This window comes from Candoia aspera, chromosome 2 (genome assembly GCF_035149785.1).
Source record: "Candoia aspera isolate rCanAsp1 chromosome 2, rCanAsp1.hap2, whole genome shotgun sequence".
In the NCBI taxonomy this organism is placed as follows: domain Eukaryota; kingdom Metazoa; phylum Chordata; class Lepidosauria; order Squamata; family Boidae; genus Candoia; species Candoia aspera.
Genome location: NC_086154.1, coordinates 7,525,655 through 7,547,420, shown reverse-complemented (window position 1 = coordinate 7,547,420; position 21,766 = coordinate 7,525,655). Strand labels below are relative to the sequence as shown.

The 21,766-nt window shown below is 45.9% G+C and overlaps 1 protein-coding gene across 1 annotated transcript; it reads left to right on the top strand.

Annotated features, from left to right (window-relative positions):
• The first annotated feature begins 2,416 nt into the window (after positions 1–2,416).
• On the top strand, positions 2,417–20,527 carry LOC134489786 (vomeronasal type-2 receptor 26-like). Its single transcript, XM_063292653.1, has 8 exons — positions 2,417–2,604; positions 2,878–2,957; positions 11,472–11,525; positions 12,159–12,399; positions 13,689–13,788; positions 14,538–14,762; positions 18,145–18,271; positions 19,632–20,527. The coding sequence occupies exons 1-8, from the start codon at positions 2,417–2,419 to the stop codon at positions 20,525–20,527; spliced, it is 1,911 nt and encodes a 636-aa protein (XP_063148723.1).
• The last annotated feature ends 1,239 nt before the right edge of the window (positions 20,528–21,766 follow it).

Genomic DNA, 21,766 nt, shown 5'->3' with positions numbered 1-21,766 from the left:
GTGACTGTAACTGCCCTGCAAAGAGACAGACTTACATGTCATATCGAGTTGAGGGACTGGTGTTGAAGCTTAACGGTAGAAATGTGCTCGGCGTGGAAGAGATGATGCCACCAATGGAAAGCTCTCCTGGCCTGTAATAATTTTCTGGTTCCACCTCGTCCCTCTCCAGAGTCAGGAGGCACTTGGCTTTGCCCATCCCACAGGCTCCCTGGGGCCAAAGAAGCAGCAGAAGGAGAAGTAGCAGCCACATGATTTTCTGTGGTCCTGAATGAGCCTCCTGACTGTAGCCTCCTCTGGATTGTGCCTGCTTTGGCCAAGAATAAGAAGAAAACAACATTACAAGCGGCAACGTGACTTGTTCCTGACTGAACCTCCTGCACGGTGTCTGATCTCAAGGAAGATCAAGAAGAAGAGGTGGAAGAAACCAAAGCCCTCTTCCAAGTCAGACGCTTCAGGGGCATTCCAAATCCAGAATCAGCCTAGCCAAGACTCCACGACTGAAGGGGAGGGAAGTAAACGCAGCCCCACGTACCTTAAGAGACCCCCTAGGACCTGCCCTCGCCAGAGCCACTTAGGCTTCCTGTGTCTCTGACATAGACGTCACCCGGCTTGCTTCTGAGGCTGATCCTGCCTTCAAAACATGTTTTTCACACGCTTGTGTCCTATCTTCAGCTAGACTGCAAAAGAGTCTCAAGGCAGTTAGCAGAAAGGCAACAAGGCAATCACTGTGATTTGGATAATTGTAAGGAAGAGAAACATCACCTCTACAAACTGCAAATGAGTGAACTCACAGGTGACCAGAGGGATCGGTCCAAGATGGGGATGGAAGCCGGGGAGAATTTGGCCCCAACTAGTTCCAGTGAATTATGTTTAGAAAACTGCAGGATAAGGAGAGACTTTGAGCATGGACATGGAGAGTTACACATTAGCATGGATTATTTGGTCTTTTTCCATGGGGATGTTGGCGATCTGTCCCTAGCTAGCTGTGGATCCTTTCTACAGATGAGCAAGAGGTGGGCCTTTCTTGTTTGCAAAGCTGGAGCTAACCTGCATTGCATAGATTGACTATCTAAATATGGCAATTTCTAGCAAAATCTTTGGAGCAAGCATTAGCCTGGAAGGCTCCTGACACAAAATGTCACACATGCATTACTCAGACTTACTAAGTGACACTTGGGGGTTATTTTTCTATCTTGCATTCAGATCTGGTCAGAGTAAAATTATGTAGCATTCAGAGACGATGGTGCTGCCTGCTAGGCCAGCACCGGAGGCCAAGATGGAGAAGACCTGCACAGCCATCATGTAGCCCATGTGATACTGAACAATATGGCCACAGAGCCTTCACTGCATTGTAGGAATTTCCCCAGGCTGTGAGTACAACTCAAAGTCAGGGATGGCGGGAGAAATCCTCAGAAAGCTTCCGATGACAAAGTGGACACCAGAGCAAGAAAGGATGATGGATTTGACCAAGCAGCAGAGCCTTCGCTGCATTGCAGGATGATCCCTCCAGGTTGAGGGTGCAGGCCAGGGTTAGGGACATGCCCAGCCGGATGCCACAGATGACCATTTGGAGACGAGAGCAAGAAAGGATGCTGACTGATGAACAGGAAGGAGGACAAGAAGGAAAGCAGGAGGGAGACAAGCAGGTCATAAAAGAGGTCTGGGTTGTTGGCTTTGATGAGTGGCATTTTTTGGAATTTAATGAAGATTCCCAAAACCTATGGTTAAAGACAGGAACAAGGCAATGAAAGCCAGGATGATCTCCAAATTCCTTGGTAGGATAGGAAGGCATTCATCTTGGGGATACAGTAATCCCAATTGATATTTGGCTGCTGACCTGGGCATTTGGTGCATTTTTCTGCATTTGTGAGGAATACGGGTTTTGGTGGCCTGGTCTGGCTGCTGTTCCACCCGCATGTGCCAACATATGGAGTGAGTAAAAGGGGAGAAGCAGCTCGCCTTTGGCCTTGAAGCTGCAGGAGCCCTGGTGGGCTGTCCTGGTGTAGTGAGATGGTGAGACAACAGTCCCATTGCTTAAGTGGAAACGCTTCCCTGACCAGGAATGGATCTTCAGCTGCTATGTCAATGCTCCTGCGCTAACTTGCAAGTTTCGTTCTAAATATCCTGACAAACCTTCCCCTTAACTAAAGGTCCCTTTCCTTCTCCCCCACCCCTTCCCCTTTTAAATTCTGCTGTTAACTTGTTTCAAGTTTTTATTTTCCAGGGAGAGAGTATGTCAGACTCCCTGATCAAATGTTCCCAGAACGTGTTTATCGGACTCGCGTCCATCTTCCTGAAACCCATGTCGGCAGATTGCAAGGCACCAGCAGGGAGGGGGACCTTGACTGGGGTGTGAATTATTTTGTTTGGGTTCGATAGTTGTTGGTTCCTGGTTGGGGAGAGAGAAGAAAGGTCCATGGATAGATACCCTGGAAGAAGGGAAGAGAAGACCCAGAGGGACAAGAGCTCCACCCAAGGCCCAAGAGGGGATGGAGGGGATCAGCTGTCGGTGTTGAAGCCCTGGTCTCTGGGGAAGGACTGGGCAGAAGACCCTGAGGGAGGTTCTTCCCCCAACGAAGCAGCAGCAGATGTTTGGCTGAGCAGGTGAAAGTCAAGCTGCACTGAGCACACGACAGTAATTCCAGCCCATTTCTTTCTTCTCAATCTCTCCCTTGTCAGAAATGGGGAGGGAGATGGAGAGAAAGGGGAAGGAAAGAGGAGAGATCAGAGCAGAATAGTCTCTGGGAGGGAGTCCTGGGAGTAAACCCAACCCTGGGACTGTGTTGTATATACAAGTTGTAAACACCTGCAGTAAATCACATCTCTGTATATAGTAAAAAGCATAAAAGCCTTCACTGTCTTGTTTTTTTGTGACAGTTGCTGCCTGTGCAAAGTGAAATACGCCCCCAGTTCAAAAAGAACCCTGTCACACTGTGACAACCTGAAAGAGGGCAAGGGTAGGATCTCCCGCTAAGCCTGTCATTTAATCAAATGCATTGATTGGGTGAAATTGATGCTGGTGTGAATGATTGCCTGAGGAGGAATTTGTGCATGGTCCATGGAAAAAATGGGAGACTTCTCTTCAGGATGGGTGTGATGATTGGAACACTCGAGCTTTCACTCAGTTAAGACTCACAAGCTGTGGCTTAGAAATCTATTCAATGAAGCGAAGCGTTCAGGACATAGAAAAGTTGTGAACGGCATTTCCCATGCATTTCTACATTTAAAATCACAGAGACTTCAAATTCCAACCCCTCCCCCCACTGCCCCCTTAGGTATGTGCCCCTCCTTCCCATGTCAGCAGACGACTGGAATGGTTTCTCTCCCAATGACCTTGGGGCAAAGAGCCTCTAGCCCAAACAAAATGATTCACACTCCAATCTGGCTCCCCCTCCCTGCTGGCCACTCGCGGGTTGACATGGATTGCTGGATGATGGATGCAAGTCCAATAAGTGGTTCTCGACCTTTTGTTCGGGGAGCGTGACATTGGAAATTCTCTTAACAGAGCAATTGCGGCATTTTCACAATCAACTGATGTGAGGAGGCCAGGAAAACTCCAAGATGATCGTTCTAACTATCCTATGTTTGATCCTGATCTCAGGGGTTTCAATCATCTATGAATAATTCTGGCAGGAGGTTCACGCTGCACCACTTCCTAGTTTAATTTCATTGCTGGAGCTGAAGCACTCTGTAATTCCATCCTTGAATGAGATTTGGAGAGGGATTCTGGAGAATGTGTGAAGGATCAATTAATTAAGGATCAGAACCCCAGCGGCTGATTTGGAGCAGCTGGGACTGAGGTTGGCAAGCTGCTCCTCCTTACCTGCGGGGACAGTGGTGTACTAGTTGGTTCAGCTCCCCCACTCCCAGTCACCTGGAGCAGCGTTGGTCTCGGTTGGGCAGCTGTTGCAGGGCTGGAGGTGGGAACGATGGCAACGGGTCCAGCTAAAGGCTGCTTGGGTAGCTGTTCATCTAGCAAATCCTCCGGTGGAGTTGGGGAAAATCACCCATTTCTATCCCCAAATATAAATACAAAAGAACATTTGGTGTTAAAATAAAAAAAGTGCCCTGGGTAGGTGTTTCCCCATACTGTCAGTAAATAATTCAAGAAATAATATTTGACACTTTAATGTTTCTAAAATAAAACAAAGGGGAAAGAACAAAACAAAATACCAAGACCTTTTTTTTTCCAAATCAGAATTTATTTATTCATTTTATTAAACAAATTTATACAGCCACCCGTATGACTCTAGGCGGCTTACAGAATTAAAATCCATGTGGCTCTCCTGGCCACGACTGCCATCTGCTCCTCATGCAGGAGTCACAGGTCCAGGAGAACCCCCAGGTCAGGCACCGGGTCCATCTGGGGCAGCGCAACCCGATCCAAGACCAAAGATGGTAATTCTCTGTAAAAGAAAGAGCCCCGAACCCCAACCAAAGTGTCCAGCAAGTTTATCATCATGGGAACACTGCAAAACATCAGCTCTTAAAGTTTCAGGCACATAGAGGCGGTGTTCCACCCACGCCAGACCGTTTTCAAAAGAAACATTGTCTCTATTAGCTAGCAACCAAGTGTCAGATTTCAGGACCTGGAGAAAGTCCTTCTGTAACTGACAAGGAACTTGCACTCTCCGCTTCCCAGACGGGGCTGGGGGGGGGGGGCGTTGCCTGCGCACGGGTCTGGCTCCGAGTGATGGCAACCAAGCCCAGTTGTGGTTCGGTGAGACAAGTTCCAACTATATCTGCCACGTGGTCAAGGTCCTGAGGTAAACGTGACAAAGCATCGGCCAGAAACTTTTTCTTTCCTGGAATACATTTTAGCTGGAAGTTAAAGCGACTGAAAAAGTGAGCCCAGCGAATTTGTTTAGGACTGAGACACTGGGGTGTGTGGAGGGCTTCCAAATTCCTGTGATCAGTCCAAACCTTGAAAGGGCATTTAGCACCTTCTAGGAGGTGATGCCAGGCTTCCAAAGCAGCTTTTACAGCAAAAGCCTCCTTTTCCCAAACATGCCACTGGCGTTCAGTTTCAGAGAATTTTCTGGACAAATAAGCGCAGGGTTTCAAGTGATTTTCAGAATCTCTCTGTAACAATATAGCCCCAGTTGAGGAGTCAGAAGCATCAACTTGGACCACAAAGGGGCATTCAGGATCAGGGTGCTGTAAAATAGGCTCAGCAGCGAAGAGGGCTTCTAACTTCTCGAACACTGCCTGGCATTCAGGCGTCCAATTCAGCACTGCCCCAGGGTTTTTTACCTTGCGTGTCTCCCCCAAACCCTTGGTACAGAGCAAATCCGGAAGGGGCAAAGCAATCTGAGCGAACCCCTGGATAAATTGCCGATAGGAATTACTGAACCCTAGGAAACTTTGCAATTGCCTCCAGGTGTGGGGACATTCCCAACTAAAATCGCCTGACTTTTTTCAGGGTCCATTTCAATGCCCTTGTCAGATACCCTATAGCCTAGATAGTCACGTTGGGTTTTGTGAAACTCACATTTGGAAAGCTTGGCATAAAGCTTGGCATCTCTAAGCTTACTTAACACCTGTTTGAGAAGGTGTTTGTGTTCCTCCTTGGATTCAGTGTAAATGAGCACATCGTCCAAATAAACCAGGACCCCTTTAAACAAATGATCATGTAATACTTCATTAATCAATTGCATGAAGACTCCAGGTGCCCCTGCTAACCCAAAAGGGAGGACTTTGTACTGAAATGAACCCAGTGGACAATTAAAAGCGGTTTCCCACTCATCTCCAGCTCATAGGCGGATGCGAAAATAGGCTTCACGAAGATCGAGCTTGGAGAAAATCTTGCCCTTTGACAAATGAGCTAACATGTCCTTCATGAGTGGCAGAGGGTATTTGTTGCAGATTGAGATGGAATTTAACCCCCGATAGTCTGTACAGAGTCTAAGCATGCCATCTTTCTTTTCCCAGAATAGCACAGGGGCCCCAACTGGGGAATTTGCAGGTTCAATAAACCTCCTTGACAGATTTTTCTCAATAAAGTCCCATAATGCCCCAAGCTCCTTCTGAGTCATTGGATAGATTTTCGGCTTGGGCAATTGAGCATTAGGAACCAACTCTATGGCACAATCAGTTTTCTGATGGGGGGGGGGAGCTGATCTGCTTCCATTTCTCCAAAGACATCTGCAAAATCTTGGTATCGATTGGGCAAGCCTTCTAAATGTGCCAAACTAGGGTGCGGCATGGCAATTGCAGCCCTTCCAACTGCTGCACTTGAAGCCCTCTACCGTGGTAGGGGCTTGGTAAAACCCATCCTTAAAAGTCAGAGTTCTGTGTTCCATATTTATATGTGGGCTTCGATAGGTCAACCAGGGAATCCCCAGAATTACCAAGGGGTTGCCAACAGGTGCCACTATAAATTTTAAAGTCTCACGGTGGCTGCCCATTTGCATTGCGACAGTTCCAGTGAAATGGGTTGCCAGCCCCCCCCCCCCGCCATTGAACCATCCAACTGTGTGAAGATCAAAGGCTGCTGGAGGGGAAAGCTAGGCAGTTCCAAAGCAGCAACCAGATCAGGGTGAATCAGACACCTGGAACACCCAGAATCAACTAAAGCCCAGACCTCTGTAGTCTTTGTGCAGGAGCCCAATTTCACTTTTACTGCTAGAGTGGGACAGTCAGCACTCACCATAGCATCCTCGCGCCCATCCTTCTCCACCTGCCCGCAGGCACTCTTCATGGCAGGTGGCTGGCGTTTCCCGATGGCTCCTTAGAGTTGTCTTCAGCCTCTTCCGAGAAGTAGAGTACTTCCTCAGCATCGGCTGCCCCCTTGGCTGCTGTCATCCTCCGCGAGGGGGGCAGTGATTTGGCCGGCAGCTTGCCCGCTCGATCTCTGGCCTTGGCTTTTGGGCAATCAACTGTTTGATGCCCTTCCTTTCCACATCGGAGACACTGACCCCTCGCCTAGTGCCGATCTCTCTCCTCTTCCCAGGCTCTATAGCCTGGCCGGGTAGCAGTTGCGGCACTTCGGGGTCCCCTCATGGTGGCTGGTTGTTTTTCAGGTTGTTTGGTTTGCATGTAGGAATGCTGGGCGTGCTCAGCTTTGCCGGCCAGACAGATCCATTTGTACAATGTCTCTGGGTCATCTCTACACAACACCCACCGCAGGACATCCCTGTTGAGTCCCTTTTTAAACCGTTCTATTAAGGTTGACTGAGCCAGTCGGGGATTTTCCCAGCTAAAGCCTTAAACTCCAGGGCGTAATCAGCTACAGGTAGTTGGCCCTGGGTAAGATCCTTCGGTGCCTTTTTAGCCCTGGCCTTGGCTGGAGGATCCTCAAAATGCAGCTTTAACGCCCACATGAATTCCTCAAAATCCTCAAGCTCAGGGGAGTCAGCCTCACTTAATTGAACATACCAGTCAGCCGCTCGTCCCTTCAGCTTGGTGGCAATGGCAGTTATCTTAGCCTCTTCGGAGGGGAAGTATGGTCCAAACTGCCTCATGTAACTTTTAGCATTAGTGAGAAAGAAAGACAACTTAGTTGGATCCCCATCAAACTTGACAGAAAAGTCTTTCACCCCCACTCCTGTTGGAGCTGAATCAGCGGCTGCTTGAGTGGTTGGGCCCCAGGTTACAGTAGTTCTCCCTCCTCGGGGTGGGGACACTGATGGTTGGACTCTGCGGGGTGGAGATTCATCCTAGTGCCATCTCTGGCCCCACTCTGCCAGCGGTCTGGGTGAGGGGATGGAGGATGATTGCGTGGAGCTGGAATCTCCTTCGCGCCTCGGCTGCCCCCCCCCCCCATGACAGAGACAGGTTTTTCAGCATGTACTCCATCGATTCTATTTTGGCCTCTACCACTCTTAGCCTTTCAGGGGTTTGAGATTCCTCCCTCCCTCGCGCGTTAGGCTGTCTCCCTGTTGATACCATGGTAGATTCTATGTTTGGGGTCAGCAGGAACTGATACTTCCAGGACGCCTGGGACATCCCTGGCTGGGGTTCTCCCATTTCATCCCAGGTGATCAACTCTGCGGGCAATTCGCTGGGTGCCAGCTGCTCTGGTGCTCTCCCATCGTCGGATTCCTGTACCTCAGGGCTGGAACTTGAATCCTGCTGGAAACCTGAAGGTTCTGGGGTGAGGCTCAGTTCTCCGCTCCTGACCGTTGACTCGGGCATCAAGCCAGTCGGCTCCTCAAGTCTCCCGGTCGTGAGCTTGGAATCGGCCATCGTTAACTATTTTCCTTCACAAGAAACTAATCTTGGTAGGAGCTAACGGTACAACTTTGGTGATTCTCAGCTTTATGTAAGGATTGCCTATTCTAAAACACCATCAGACTCATAAGCAGGATCACAAAGATATCTGATTTATTAAAGAATAGTATGCAGGATCACAAAGAAAGCTGAGAATGGAAAAAGCACACCAAATGCAAACTAAAAACCCTCGGTACAAATGAGATCCCTCCCCCCGTAGACTCTTCCCAAGCTCACAATCCCAGGTGCTCCTAACGGCTTCTGATGGTCCGCGGGAAAAGTCCTTGAGCAGAGCACATAACCCAAACACGTTCCATTGAAATGAACATAGATACAGAGCTTGGCCCAAGGTTCATAGCAGCTCCCTCCCAAACAGAAACACGCGTCAGTGCCATGGCATGTGAAACTTTACGATGTACAGTGCACATTGAAACAGTGAACATGACACATTGGCAGACTTGAGCACTGGGCCCTCTCCAACAGGATGAAGTTCTGTGGCGAGAAAGGCAAGGTCCTACACTTAGGCAGGAAAAGCCAGATGCACCAGTACGAGGCAGGCAGTCCCTGGATCAACAGCAGTGCCTCTGAGAGGGGTCTCGGTGTCCTGGTGCACCACCGATTAAGCATGAGCCAGCAGTGGGCTGCAGAAAGGCCAGTGCTTTTTCCTGGGCTGCATCAACAGAGGAATAGTATCGAGATCACTGGGAGTGAAAGCACCGCTCTATACCGCACTGGGGAGGCCACAATTGGAATACTGAGTCCAGTTCTGGCCACCACAATGCAAAAAGGTGCTGAGGCCCTAGAAAGAGTGCAGAGAAGAGCAGCAGAGACGATCAGGGGTTGGAGGCTCAATCCTATGAAGAACGGCTGAAGGAACTCAATATGTTTAGCTGAAGGAAGAGAAGACAGAGGGGGACGTCCAGTACTGGAAGGGCTGCCAGAGGGAAGAGGGCGTCCGTCTATTCTCCATGGCACCTGCGGGTAGGACAAGAAGCCACAGGGGGAAGCACCTCAGAGGGAGATCCAACCAGGAAATAAGGAGAAATTCCAGACAGGGAGAACTCTTAAGCAGGGGAACAGCTTGCCTCCTGCAGTTGTGGCTCCTCCATCGCCAGAGGTTTTCAAGGAAAGGTTGGACAGCCATTTGTCTGAAATTTTTATTCATTTATTTATTTATTCGGTTTCTATAGCCGCCCATATCAACAAGTGACTCTGGGCAGCTGAGATGGTATGAGGACCTTAGGCAGGGGTTGGACTAGAAGATCCCCCAAGGTCCCTTCCAACCTTATAATTCTAGTTCAAGTACCTAAAATCAAAGGAGAAAGTTGACATCCCTGTCGAGCACTTTTGTAAAGAGAAAAAAAAGGATGAGAAAAGACCTTTGACCTTCACCTTCAGTCTGGTGGCTGCGTAGGAAATCCTGTCCCATTTTATCCAACTGTTTGCCCCCCCACCCTCGGTTTGGTTAAGGTAACTCATATCATAGTGCCCATTAATTTTATAAAAAGTTTTTTCTGCATCAAATGATAGAATCAGAGTCCCTCCTTGGGTGGGAGATGGGAGGTCATAGGGTTTAATAGATAGATAGATAGAAAGATAGATAGATAGATAGATAGATAGATAGATAGACAGACAGACAGAATTAGGGTTTTACATTGTCTGTTTTCTTCAAATCAATTAAACTTCTGCCAGCTAAGTATTGCACCACCTGTGCCTAGTTCAGATTTGTCTCACTGAACCATTTCTGGGGAAAAGAAATTAGACAAATAAAAAAATGACCTCTTTGTTTCAACTGATATTACCCCTTTTTAATAAGCATGATTTCCCCCTTTCTCTTTGCTGTCAACTCTACAGAATCACTGTGTTCACATCTGTGGAGTCTGAGCATCTGTATAGATCCTTAAGGTTAAGGCTGAAGCCAGTTTAGTGGCCTCCTAGAACCACTGAAATGGAGCAGAGCTTATAACACAGCTGAGAAGCTGGCACAGAAAAAGGATATTATCCTAGATAGCTTCAATGAGCACATCAGAGAAACACAGGTTATTGATCTTGCACATTCAGCCTTCCCAAGCATAAAGAATGACACGCTTAGACAGATTGGGTTAAGAGAAGTAAAAGAGTTTCACTGACTTTATTGCTGCTTCTGTTACATCCATCTTGGTGGAAAAGATGGAGTGCCTTTGTTCCTCTTTTCTTTCTAAATACTTAGCTTGCCCTAAACCCTCAGCCCTCTTTGCTGCCAAGGGCGGTGTGGAGGAAAGGGGCAGCATCCTTCATCAAGGCCTGAGCACATGGCCCTGATGAATGGAGAGCAGAGCAGCATGCTTGTTTCTCGCTGGGTGGAAGAAGAAGGAAGAGAGAAAGAGGAAGTGGGAGAGGCAACAAACAGCTTCCTCAGAGTTGTATCATGGGACAACTCAATTTACATGCTCATTCACATGCTAATGAGGCATGCCGGATATGCCAGGACTTCCAACAAAGGCATTGGAGTCCTCCAGATTCATTCATGCTCCAAAATTGTGGCTAATTTCTTATTTAAATACTAAATACCTGCTATTGGGTTTAATTCCACCTTCACAAACAAAGAACAGCTGTTTTCTCCAATAAAGAACAATAGTTCTGTTAATGGGAATTGCCCAAGTATGGAACCTGATGACCATAATGAATGAAAGTCCTTTTCCTCATGTTGGAAGGAAATCTTACCAGGTCCGTTCCGAGCCAGAAATGAACGTTCTTAGGCAATTGCTTGAACAGAGGTAATTTTATTTTCCAAGAGCAGGTACAGAGTCTGCTGGTTGGAGGTGGCCACCCCTGTATTTCCCCCACAAGCCCTTTATCTAGGAGAGCTTGGCTGTTGTTACGGAAAAGCGTTCCCGCCCCATAGGAACTTCTGAGAAAAGTGCAGTTTACCGGAGTTCCGACAGGGGGCGCCCTGCGGTCAGGCCCCCTGCTGTTCGTGTCTCCTGTTCTGACAGTCCAGGTTCCCTGCAGGGCTGTGGCCTTGTCTACTAGCCTGGACTGCTCACCTTGGGAGGGATCTTTTGTGATTTGATGATGAAGATCTGGTTGGCTGTTCATCTGAATTTCCTCTGCTAAACTCTGTGAATGAGCAACCTTTTGTTTTCCAAGGTTTCTGATTAAACCTGAAGGGAATCTTTTGTCTAAACAGTTGGGGTTTCCTGTCATATTTTAATTTTCTGGCATCCTCTTTGCATGAACCCATTCTCTTTTGTAACTTTTAACCTTTTACCTTGCTCAAGGGGAAGGCGGTATTGCAGGAAGTGTTTTTGGCGGGAAGCGTCCAAAGGGAGAAGGTGAGTTTCAAAACCCTTCCGACACTCAGAACATTTGCTGTGGTTTGATAACCTATAAGAAATAAGGAGTCAATGAAGAGGAACACTTTTTCGGGTTCTCATATTGATCTACGTTGAAAAAAGGAGCAACCCCCCATCTCAGCAGATCCCTGGCTAATATAATAAATAAAGCTAAAGTCCATCACAAATCAAGACCAACCAAATCCATATTGAGGTGTGACCTTTCACATCCATGCTAAAATTCTGTATTGATGGTGGATTTTAAGGCTCATCTTGAAAGTTTGGAGCCCATCTGCAACGTTCCCCTTTGGCCATCTGCCTCTTGACTCATTCAGAGTTCGAGAGGTGAGGTGTGTCCTCCTTACCATTACCCAAAGCATAGTGATTAATTTGTTGTCTTGGTGCTAATTCTCTAGAGACTTTCTGCAAACGTTCAGAGGATTTGACACAAACACCTCAAGAATATGTTCTCCCCTCGACATCACACGGATGCCTTGTTGGCTGATGGCACGTAGGGCAGGCAGAGCCTGTGTTTACTGCCCTGTCTTTCAAATATGAAGCCCTTGAAGCTTCTGTCTTGGAAGAGGGCTTGGGTTCCTTCTACCTCTTCTTCTCACTCTTTGCTCAAAGCAGACACAGGGCTGGAGGCTCCATCAGGAACACAAATGATGTTGCTGCTCGTGCTGCTCCTGTGGCCCCAAGAAGTCTGGGGGAGGCTCAAGGCCAAATGCCCCCAGACTCTGAAGAGGGATGAGATGGACTCACAGAATCAGTACAGGCCGGGAGAGCTTCTCATTGGTGGCATCGTCTCTGCAGCCAAGACCTATTTTCAGCCACTAAGCTTCAACACAACTCCTTCAGCTGAAGTAAATGAGTAAGTCCTTCATTTCAGTCACTCCACTTCTGACTGATTTCTAAAGTTGCTCCCCTCCTATATTTCCAGCAATTATCCCCGTGATCGTCTAGTTTTTCTCCATTTCTGTCCAATTTCAAACCTGGGCGTCCATTTCACACCCCGCAGCTGATGAGCCTCCCTGGAAATGCTCAAGTCTGCATGGCCTGTACAGACAGGGAGGGCTGTGTGTCCTGCTTGACTTTGAAGACTATGGCAAACATCCACTTTCCTTGATATCCTCTGAGCAGATCTACGTGGTGGATAGAGAAGAGATGGTGGTTCCTCCCTTCTACCCCCGCCTCCCTTGGCACATCAAGGGCTCATCAGGGATGGAAAAAGGCAGCAATGCCGTATTTTTTCCCCCTTTACTGCAAATGGGAGAAGTTAACTCTCCAATCAGAAAATGGTTGAGAATGGACTTGAAAATCTAAACGTGTCTGGAACTTGATCACTTAGTGGCTTTGTTAATAGTCACAACTGTTTATTTTGTGTGTGTTATGTGAGAAAGTGAGTGTGGTCCAAATGGTCCTTTCCAGTTTTAGCTGCCAATTAACCCTATATTTAATTTGGACAGTAGGGCAGATTATTGTGAAGTATTTGAGAAGCTCACTAAGGAGAGAGACAGACGGAATATGGAAAATCAGCCTGAAAGTTTAATTGAACTGCAAACAGACTGACAACCTCAAGAATGCATTCAGGACTGGATATGCAATATAAATAGAAAGACCCCGTTGAAATCTGTGAGGGAAATCTACCTCTGGGGATACCTCCTGCTGTTCTTAGGAGAGATGGGACAATCCATCCAAACAGGGGATGACATCCACCAACCCCACCTGTGATTTTCATGGCACAAAGTGTGATTGGGCCTTTGAAATGCAATCTCATATATTTTATTGATGTTGTTTTGGGGGGCTTAAGAATGTATTTTCATCTTAATAATTTTAAAGATGCTGTCATCCATTCAGAGTAACTCTGGTGCTTGGGGGCATTAGATCTCTTTTTGTAAAAAAAAAAAAAGAAAGAATAAAGAAAATCTTCCTTTAATTAATTATGTTCTAATACATTTAAACTTGCAGGAAACTCTTGACAGAAGATTGGAAAATGCTCTCCTTCCCTTTTGCCATCCAGAAGATCAACCAGGATTCCCATCTCTTACCCAACATCACTTTGGGTTACAATATTTATGAAAACTATTACTATGCAGGAAAGACTTCAGAGGCTCTGCTGGACCTGCTTTCAGCTGGGGAGGCCAATGTTCCCAACTACAGCTGTGGCAGGCAGAGAAACCCAGTGGCTGTTCTCGAAGGGGCCGAGACTGACATCTCCGTCCAGATTTCGACCATCTTGGGCACCTACAAAATCCCTCAGGTGTGTCTTCACTGGGGAGACAGTTTTCAGCCATGCAACTTTCAACCAGAGGTCCCGAGTTGTAAATGAAGGTCACGGTTTTATTATGGAAACGAGAGGCATTAAATTTTAGATGTTCAATTTAAAAGACCACCATCTTTCATTCTTTTCAGATCAATTACAACTTTGTTTCCCCCATTCTGAGAGATAAAACCCGGTTTCCGTTCTTCTACCCGATGCTCCCTGCTGAAGGAGTCCAGTACCCAGGGATGGTCAAGCTGCTCCTCCATTTCAGGTGGACCTTGGTTGGTCTGCTTGCTCTGGACACTGACCAGGGGCAGAAGTTCATGAGGACCTTGACTTCCCTGCTGATAAGGAATGGCGTCTGTCCAGTTTTATGCCAAACCATTTCCACAAGCATAGAATGGATCATAGATGTGAGTTGGATCATAGATCTGAGTCTCTATCGCAATTGGAGACAAGTGAATGTCTTTCTTTATGGTGTGGAGAGAGATTTTGTCTCTGGAGGAATACTCTTTCTACATTTCGTCTATGAATCCTTTGAGCAACCTGTTAGAGGAAAAGTCGTGATTACAACACTCTGCTGGGATGTAACCAACTATTTGATGAACGCGCCCTTTCAATTCATTCATAGCATTTTTTCCTTTCTTATGAAGGGACACCAAATGGCAGGGTCTTTTATTATGATGGAGTTCTACTATTCCATCAAACACTTAGCAAATGTATCCTTTACATGTTCCTACCCCAAGGATGCCTTGTCTGTGAAAGTCTGGAGACGGTGCCGAGAGAGAGCACAACTGGAGGCTCAGCCCGAGGAGGTGATTGATGAGATCCTGTCTCTGGACGGCTATTTCATTTACAACACCGTCTGGGCGGTGGCCCGGGCCTTGCGTGCAGCCTTTGCGTCCACATCTAAGCGAACAAATATGAAAGTTGGTAAAAATATGGAAACTGCTGGACTGAAAGGGTGGCAGGTATTTTTTTTCCTGTCTGTCTCCTGCAGCCGGGAATCAATTTGTCATTGTAAAAACTGGGCAGCAGATATTTCGAAAAATGTATTTAGTCTGAATAGAAAACAATAATAAGAAATGGAATTCCAACTTTCCAGTCCTCTCCCTTTGTTCCTTTCCTGTCTGTTGCAATCTCTGTTAAGGGAGGGAGGGAAGAGAGACCTGGAGAAGAGGTTACATAGTCCAGAGATAGAAGGGGGACGGAGAAAGTTGAAATGACCCAGCCTTGATTTTGTTTAGTATAAGGGATGGGGGAACTTGGACAGGCTTTCAGACTGATCCCAGCCCATCCAGTTAGGGGCGATCTAGAAATAGATACCGCAGGGGTTCCCGAAATGCTACTTGATCTTTGTAGGACATGGTAACACAACCTCGAAAGCCGGCCCAATTTACCTCCCGTCACATCTCGCGGTGTTTGTCCAAGTAGTATGTGTTTAAACAGTGAGTTAATGGGTAATATTATTACCTCTTTAATAACATTTTTATTTATTTTACTTATTAATATTTATTATGGCCTCGGTATGCCCATGTAAATCCTCTGCTTCACAAGCTATACTGGCTGCCCGCCTGCTTCCTGGTGCAATTCGAGATGCTGGTTGTTACCTGTAAAGCCCTGCATGGCCTTGGGCCTGGTACCTGGGGGAGCTTTGGTCTCCCATAACATCTGCCTGGCCAATTTGATCCTGCAGGGTTGGTGTGCTCTAGGTTCCTTCGATTGAACCATGTCATCTCTCAGGACCCCAGAAGTGCATCTTCTCTGTGCCAGCAACTGCCCTCTGGAATGAGGTTCCCACACGATCTGGAGGGCCCCAACTCTGCTGTTGTTTAGACGAGCTGTGAAGACCTGGCTCTTCACCCAGGCCTCTGGCGAGGGAGGGTGGGACCCCTCACTCCATCACACTTGCCATCCTTTATCTTTATTTTTTATTCAATGTATTGTAGTTTCTTTGATTGTTGTGAGCCGCCCAGAGTGTCACTGAGAATTGGACGGCATTCAAATTTAATATATTTTTATTCTTAATAATATGATTCAAATCTTTATAGATTCTCTCCTGAAGAAGTTGGACAGTCTGAAATTTCAATTTTGTGGAGAGAGAGAGAGAGAGAGAGAGAGAGAGAGAGAGAGAGAGAGAGAGAGAGAGAGAGAGAAATGTTCAGTTCACCCCCAGCATAAGGGGGTTTTACCAGGTCCCACAAAAATCTTCCCACGGAACGTTGGAAGTCCTGTCTAAACATCTCCATTTTCTCTTCCATTCCAGCTTCATTCCTTTCTTCAAAACTCTCAATTTTACAATAATTCCATAAATGGAGTGTATTTGGATGAGAAGGGAGACCTGGTGGCCCTCCTGGATATATATAAGTGGGAGGTTGTCAACAATGTCAACTTTAGGCCAGTGAGGTTTGGAAGTCTAGAAAGAGAGAGATCCCTGGAGGTCAAGTTAACGATCAACCAGAATGCTACTGCCGAGATGGAAATGCTGAACAAGGTGGGCTTAAATCCTTATTTCCTTTTTTCTGAAGTCCTTACCTAGAGGATCGCACTCTTGGGGCAGGGAGTGCCTTTGTGTATCCTCTAAGTTCTCCTGGAAAGGAACCACATTATTTAGTTAGATGTCCAGATGTCTATCCAGAATACATACTTAAACTCTCCAAGAAAAGTATTTATTAGTCTTGTGCAAAGGGAGGAAGATTTGAGCCCTGGGAGCAGGGTGATTTCCTTTGGCCAGAGCAAAGAAACCATCCAGCTTTCTCTTAAAAACCAAACACAAAAAAACCTTTATTAAATTTTCAAGATAAGGTTAAAACATGAACAATTAGACATAGGGTTGAAGAGAGACTAAAGAAAAAAGAAAGAAACTAAAAAGTGCGGTAACCAGAAAAGAGGGATACAAAAAGATTGACTTCCGACCTTTTTCAGCAAAGATATAAATAAGAAAACACATTAACCTCTTACTCTAACCTTTTAACTATCATACACATTATTTCTATAATCTACGTCAACCTAATAATCCAGTCTGGGGAAAAAAACCTTCATTCATTTTTTTTCCAGTTACAAACAGAAAGACCAAAAGCGATTTCCATATAGAAACAAAGTTAAACTAATTATGATCTCTAATCAATACAGTCACTTTTGCCATCTCTGCCACTTCCATCAATTTTATTATCCATTCACTTCCTTCCACCGCTGTACCTCTTATAGAAGCTGACTCCCACCGCTCCTTAACCTACAAATTGTAATTACAAGTCAGCATAACCACCTTCCCTTTAATATCTTACACAAATTTATAATTAATTCTTAGTTTTTTACCTTGACATATAAACTTACTATTTCTTCAACGATACTTCCATTGTCAATATTAATATTATCTAGAGTCAAAACAACATCCTGGGTAGAGCATTTGTTTTAATCGAAGAAATCCATCCTATCAATCATAATTGAGTTTTATCCCACCTCAAAGTAGAGCAAAACTTCTCTTCGTTTCATTGTTAGGTATCTTAAATTTATACAGGGAACTTGATCCACCTCATCCTCTTCCCATCTTGGTAGCTTCAGGACTTGGGATATCTTTTTCTTTTCGTTCTCTTCTGGAACCTCCCACAATTTTCAGCAGAGCTCCTTTTCCTTAAACTCAAACAGCATGAAAGTTGAGAAACCTCAAAAGAAACAGGGGAAAGTTCTCTGATTAGTTGTTTACACATCGAAACCAATCAGCACAATGGCAGAAAAACAAATAAAATCTCCACGAGTGTCAACTTCTCTTCACTGTAAAACGCTTCTCTTAGGTAACAAATAATCACATAATCAAGTGTCTTTGAAATGGGGTGGTGGATTCTAGAGTCCCTGTCCTGGCTTCTACACAGTCTCGAAAGAGATGACAGGCCTGCTTCCCAGATGCTCCACTCGCCAGTCGATCGCGGAAACACCGTTTCACGATCCCCTCCTGAGGAACGGCCATCCGGAGGACAAGTGGGATGGTTTCTTGGATTCTCCTTGTTTCTGGAGGCTGCAGGGATCCTGCCCATGCCCAGAAAAATGAGCGTGATGTCAGCTCCACTTGGAAAGGAGCCATTCAAGCTGCCATTTTCTCCACTGGAAGTCCCATCCAACCTTCCCTTGAGGTATTTAGTGTGTAAAGTTAGAATCTAAGTCTAAAAATTGTAGTGCGTGAAAAGCTAGAAGAGAAGATCAACAGGGAAGCAACCTATAGCCAGTTCAACTTGATGAACTCCAGGACTTTGTAGGCTTCCAACTGAGTAAAGCTAAGCCTTGAACTGGAGATCACCAACCTCTTCCTCCTGGGACTCACAAATTCATTTTCTGGATGTTCTTCCTCTCTCCATTCAGATGCTGCCTCCCTCCCAGTGTGTGGAAAGCTGTCCTCCTGGATTCATGAAGGTGGCTCGGGAAGGGCAGCCCATCTGCTGCTATGACTGTCTTCCTTGTGCAGAAGGAACCATCTCCACCATGGAAGGTGGGTCACTCCAGGAGAAACGGGCAGACTTTGGGAAGACCATAGACCCCAACAAAGCTTGGCTTTTAAAACATCCCTTTTTTATGATATATACAATATCTTTCATAGTGAAGGATAAGAAATGAACATAGAGGTTAAACTGAGGAAAGATACTGGATCAATGAGAGCTTAGCATTACAAGGAAGATGGCATGTATTACTTTTCATCCTCAACAGAAACCTTTCATGTTTCAATCGAAGCGAAGAAGTGAGAAGAAAGAAATCATCAGTGAGGAGTTAGCCACACTTCCTTCTTGCTCTGATGGGAAGATGGCCCACCAACAGTTTGTTGAGAGCAGGAATTCATGATGATGTCCTCAGCTCAACTCACCCTGAAGGTCACCTCCACCTGACCTCAGCAGTGAGATGGGGGGACTTGCTTCCTTCCTTCCTTCCTTCCTTCCTTCCTTCCTTCCTTCCTTCCTTCCTTCCTTCCTTCCTTTCTCAGTGAAATTGGAAAGAGGACTGCCAGTTTTTCCTTAAAATTCAAGCAAGAAGAAAAGGCTTAAACTATTATCTATCTCTTTCCCTCCCTCCCTTCCTTCCTGCTTTCCTAAAATATGTAAACTTGACAGTTCTGGCAATTTCTTCCCCTTCTAGCTGGAGTGAAAAGAAGAGGCAGTTTCCTTCATTTTCTTCTCTGGTAGATTCCTTACTTCACAGCAGTTAGTGAAGAAAATAGAACTTGCTCCTCCTCCTCCTCCTCCTCCTCCTCCTCCTCCTCCTCCTCCTCCTCCTCCTCCTCCTCCTCCTCCTCATCATCATCATCATCATCATCATCATCATCCCACTCAGGCAAAAGTTAACAAACAATTGAAGATTCTCTCGTCTTTTTCTATCTTTTCCTGTATCAATATGAATATGAGTTTTCTATAGGTCTATATTCATTCAACTCTGTGGGACTCCAAAATGGGCCATCATGTTTGATTTCACCACATTCATATAAAGCACAAACGTATTATTTGTATTTGGTACCCATATGGGAATTTATCTGTGGATTCGGTGACACAATCAATGACTATGTTCACACAGGTTAAGCCAGGATGTATAAACTGTTGTTCACAAAAATAATAACAAGTGATTTGTTCTTGGTCTCCAGGCATGGGAGACCCAAATGAATGAAATTAAGGAAACCTTAAGAGATGCCACTGCTGTGTCCACTTGAATCATGGTGGGAAGCCCCCATCTCTCCAGTTCCTCATTCTTACCTTATCCTGACTTCCTTCACATGCAATCCTTCACACCATCTCCAATTTCACCCAAACTAGGCATTTGATTGAAGTACATGGCTCATGGGAGATCAACCTCTTCCTCTTTTTCAGATGCAGAAAAATGTAGCAGATGTCCAGAAGATCAGCATCCAAACATCAGTCAAGATCATTGTATACCCAAGAAAATCACCTTTCTATCCTACCAAGAACATTTGGGGATCATCCTGGCTTCCATTGCCTTGTTCCTTTCTTTCATCACAGGCTTTGTCTTGGGAATCTTCATTAAATTCCAAGACACTCCAATTGTCAAAGCCAACAATCGGGACCTCTCCTACATCCTTCTAGCCTCGCTCCTGTTTTCCTTCTTGACCTCCTTCCTGTTCATTGGCCGGCCAAGGAGAGTCACCTGCCTTCTCCAACAAACAGCCTTTAGCATTGTTTTCTCACTCGCAGTCTCTTCAGTCTTGGCCAAAACAGTCACAGTGGCGTTAGCCTTCTGGGCCACAAAACCAGGGAATAAGGTGCAGAAATGGCTGGGGAAGAGCCTGGCCAACTCCATCATCCTTTCTTGCTCTGGTCTCCAAATTCTCCTCTGCAGCATCTGGTTGGGCACTTCTCCCCCATTCCCCGATTCTGACATGCACTCACAATCTGCAGAGATCCTTCTGCAGTGCAATGAAGGATCAGTCACCATGTTTTATGGTGCTCTCAGCTACATGGGCTTCCTGGCTGCCATTTGCTTCATGGTGTCTTTCCTGGCCAGGAACCTCCCTGGGGCCTTCAATGAAGCCAAGCTGATCACCTTCAGCATGCTGGTCTTCTGCAGTGTCTGGGTTTCCTTTGTGCCAGCCTACATGAGCACCAAAGGGAAGTACATGGTGGCTGTGCAGATCTTCTCCATCTTGGCCTCCAGCGCTGGTCTGCTGGTCTGCATCTTCATCCCCAAGTGCTATATTATTATCCTTAGGCCAGAATTGAATACAAAAAAACATTTGAGGTCAAAATAAGGTCACAAAGTGAGTTTTGTGTAGGTGGTGCCCAGAAATGTCAGTTAGTAATTCTAACACACAGTATTTGACACTTTAGTGCTTTAAAAAAATTAAAAATAATACCAACTGCTGTTTTTTCAACGTTATCATTTTAATTCTATCATTTCTTCAAGTGATAGAAATAGATTATCCCACTTTAATATATCTGATGCCCACTTTTCTCTTTGCTATTGAATGTATAGGAAAGTATATGGGTGTTTATGTATCCTTTGGATGAGTGTAGAATTTTGTGAAAGGAACATTTGACCTGGAGACCAGGACACAATTACCCTGAAGCACTAATTTGTCTAATGATGGTCCTGGTGAAAAGGTCAAGCCTAAAGATGGGAATGGATATCTACCCTTCATGTTATTATAACATTGTGACTCTTCTTCTCTAAATATAGGAAAAAGTATGAATAAGTTTCTCAGCTTTATCCTTGAGTAAAGAACTAGGTTCTTGCTAGTATCATGAAGATTTGCTTCTTGCATGGCAGTTTGACCTTGCTTACCTACGAGGCTAATTAATGCTATACTGCAAACAAGCAGTTTATTTATTTATTTATTTATTTATCAAATTTTTAGTGCCACCCATCTCCCCCACACGGGGGACCCTGGGCGATTCACAATAAAAACAATTTAAAATTTCAATGAAATCATAAATACAACCAATAATCAGTCAGCATAAAGTGCAATAAAATCTAATTCAAACCATAAGGCAATAAAACCGGTCCCTGCAGAACTAGGGAATCAACCAGCCCCAAGAATGGCTCTTCCCCTCCCTATTCCAGGCAAGGCGACAAAACCAGGTCTTCGGCTGTTTTCTGAAGTCCAGGAGGGAGGGGGCTAACCTCACTTCTGGGGGAAGGATGTTCCAAAAGGCGGGAGCTGTTGCAGAGAAGGCCCACCTCCTGGACCCCAGCACGTGGAATTCTCTTGCAGACGGGGTCCGCAACATGCCCTCTCTGCACGATCAGGTGGGACAGGCTGATGTACTGCAAACAAGCAGTTGATATGGATTGCCAACAACTGCTGCTTTTCCAAGTTCTAGTTCTTAAAGTTTCTTTGTTATACCTTCTCACCAGGGCTGCAGCTGGGGATGGGAGGCAAGCGGGGCATGTGCCCTGGGCACTGCGCTGGGGGGCATGTAAATGAGCATTGGGGGGCCGAAAATGAGCACCAGTGGGCGCCAAAATGGGTGCGGCATCCATGTTTGCC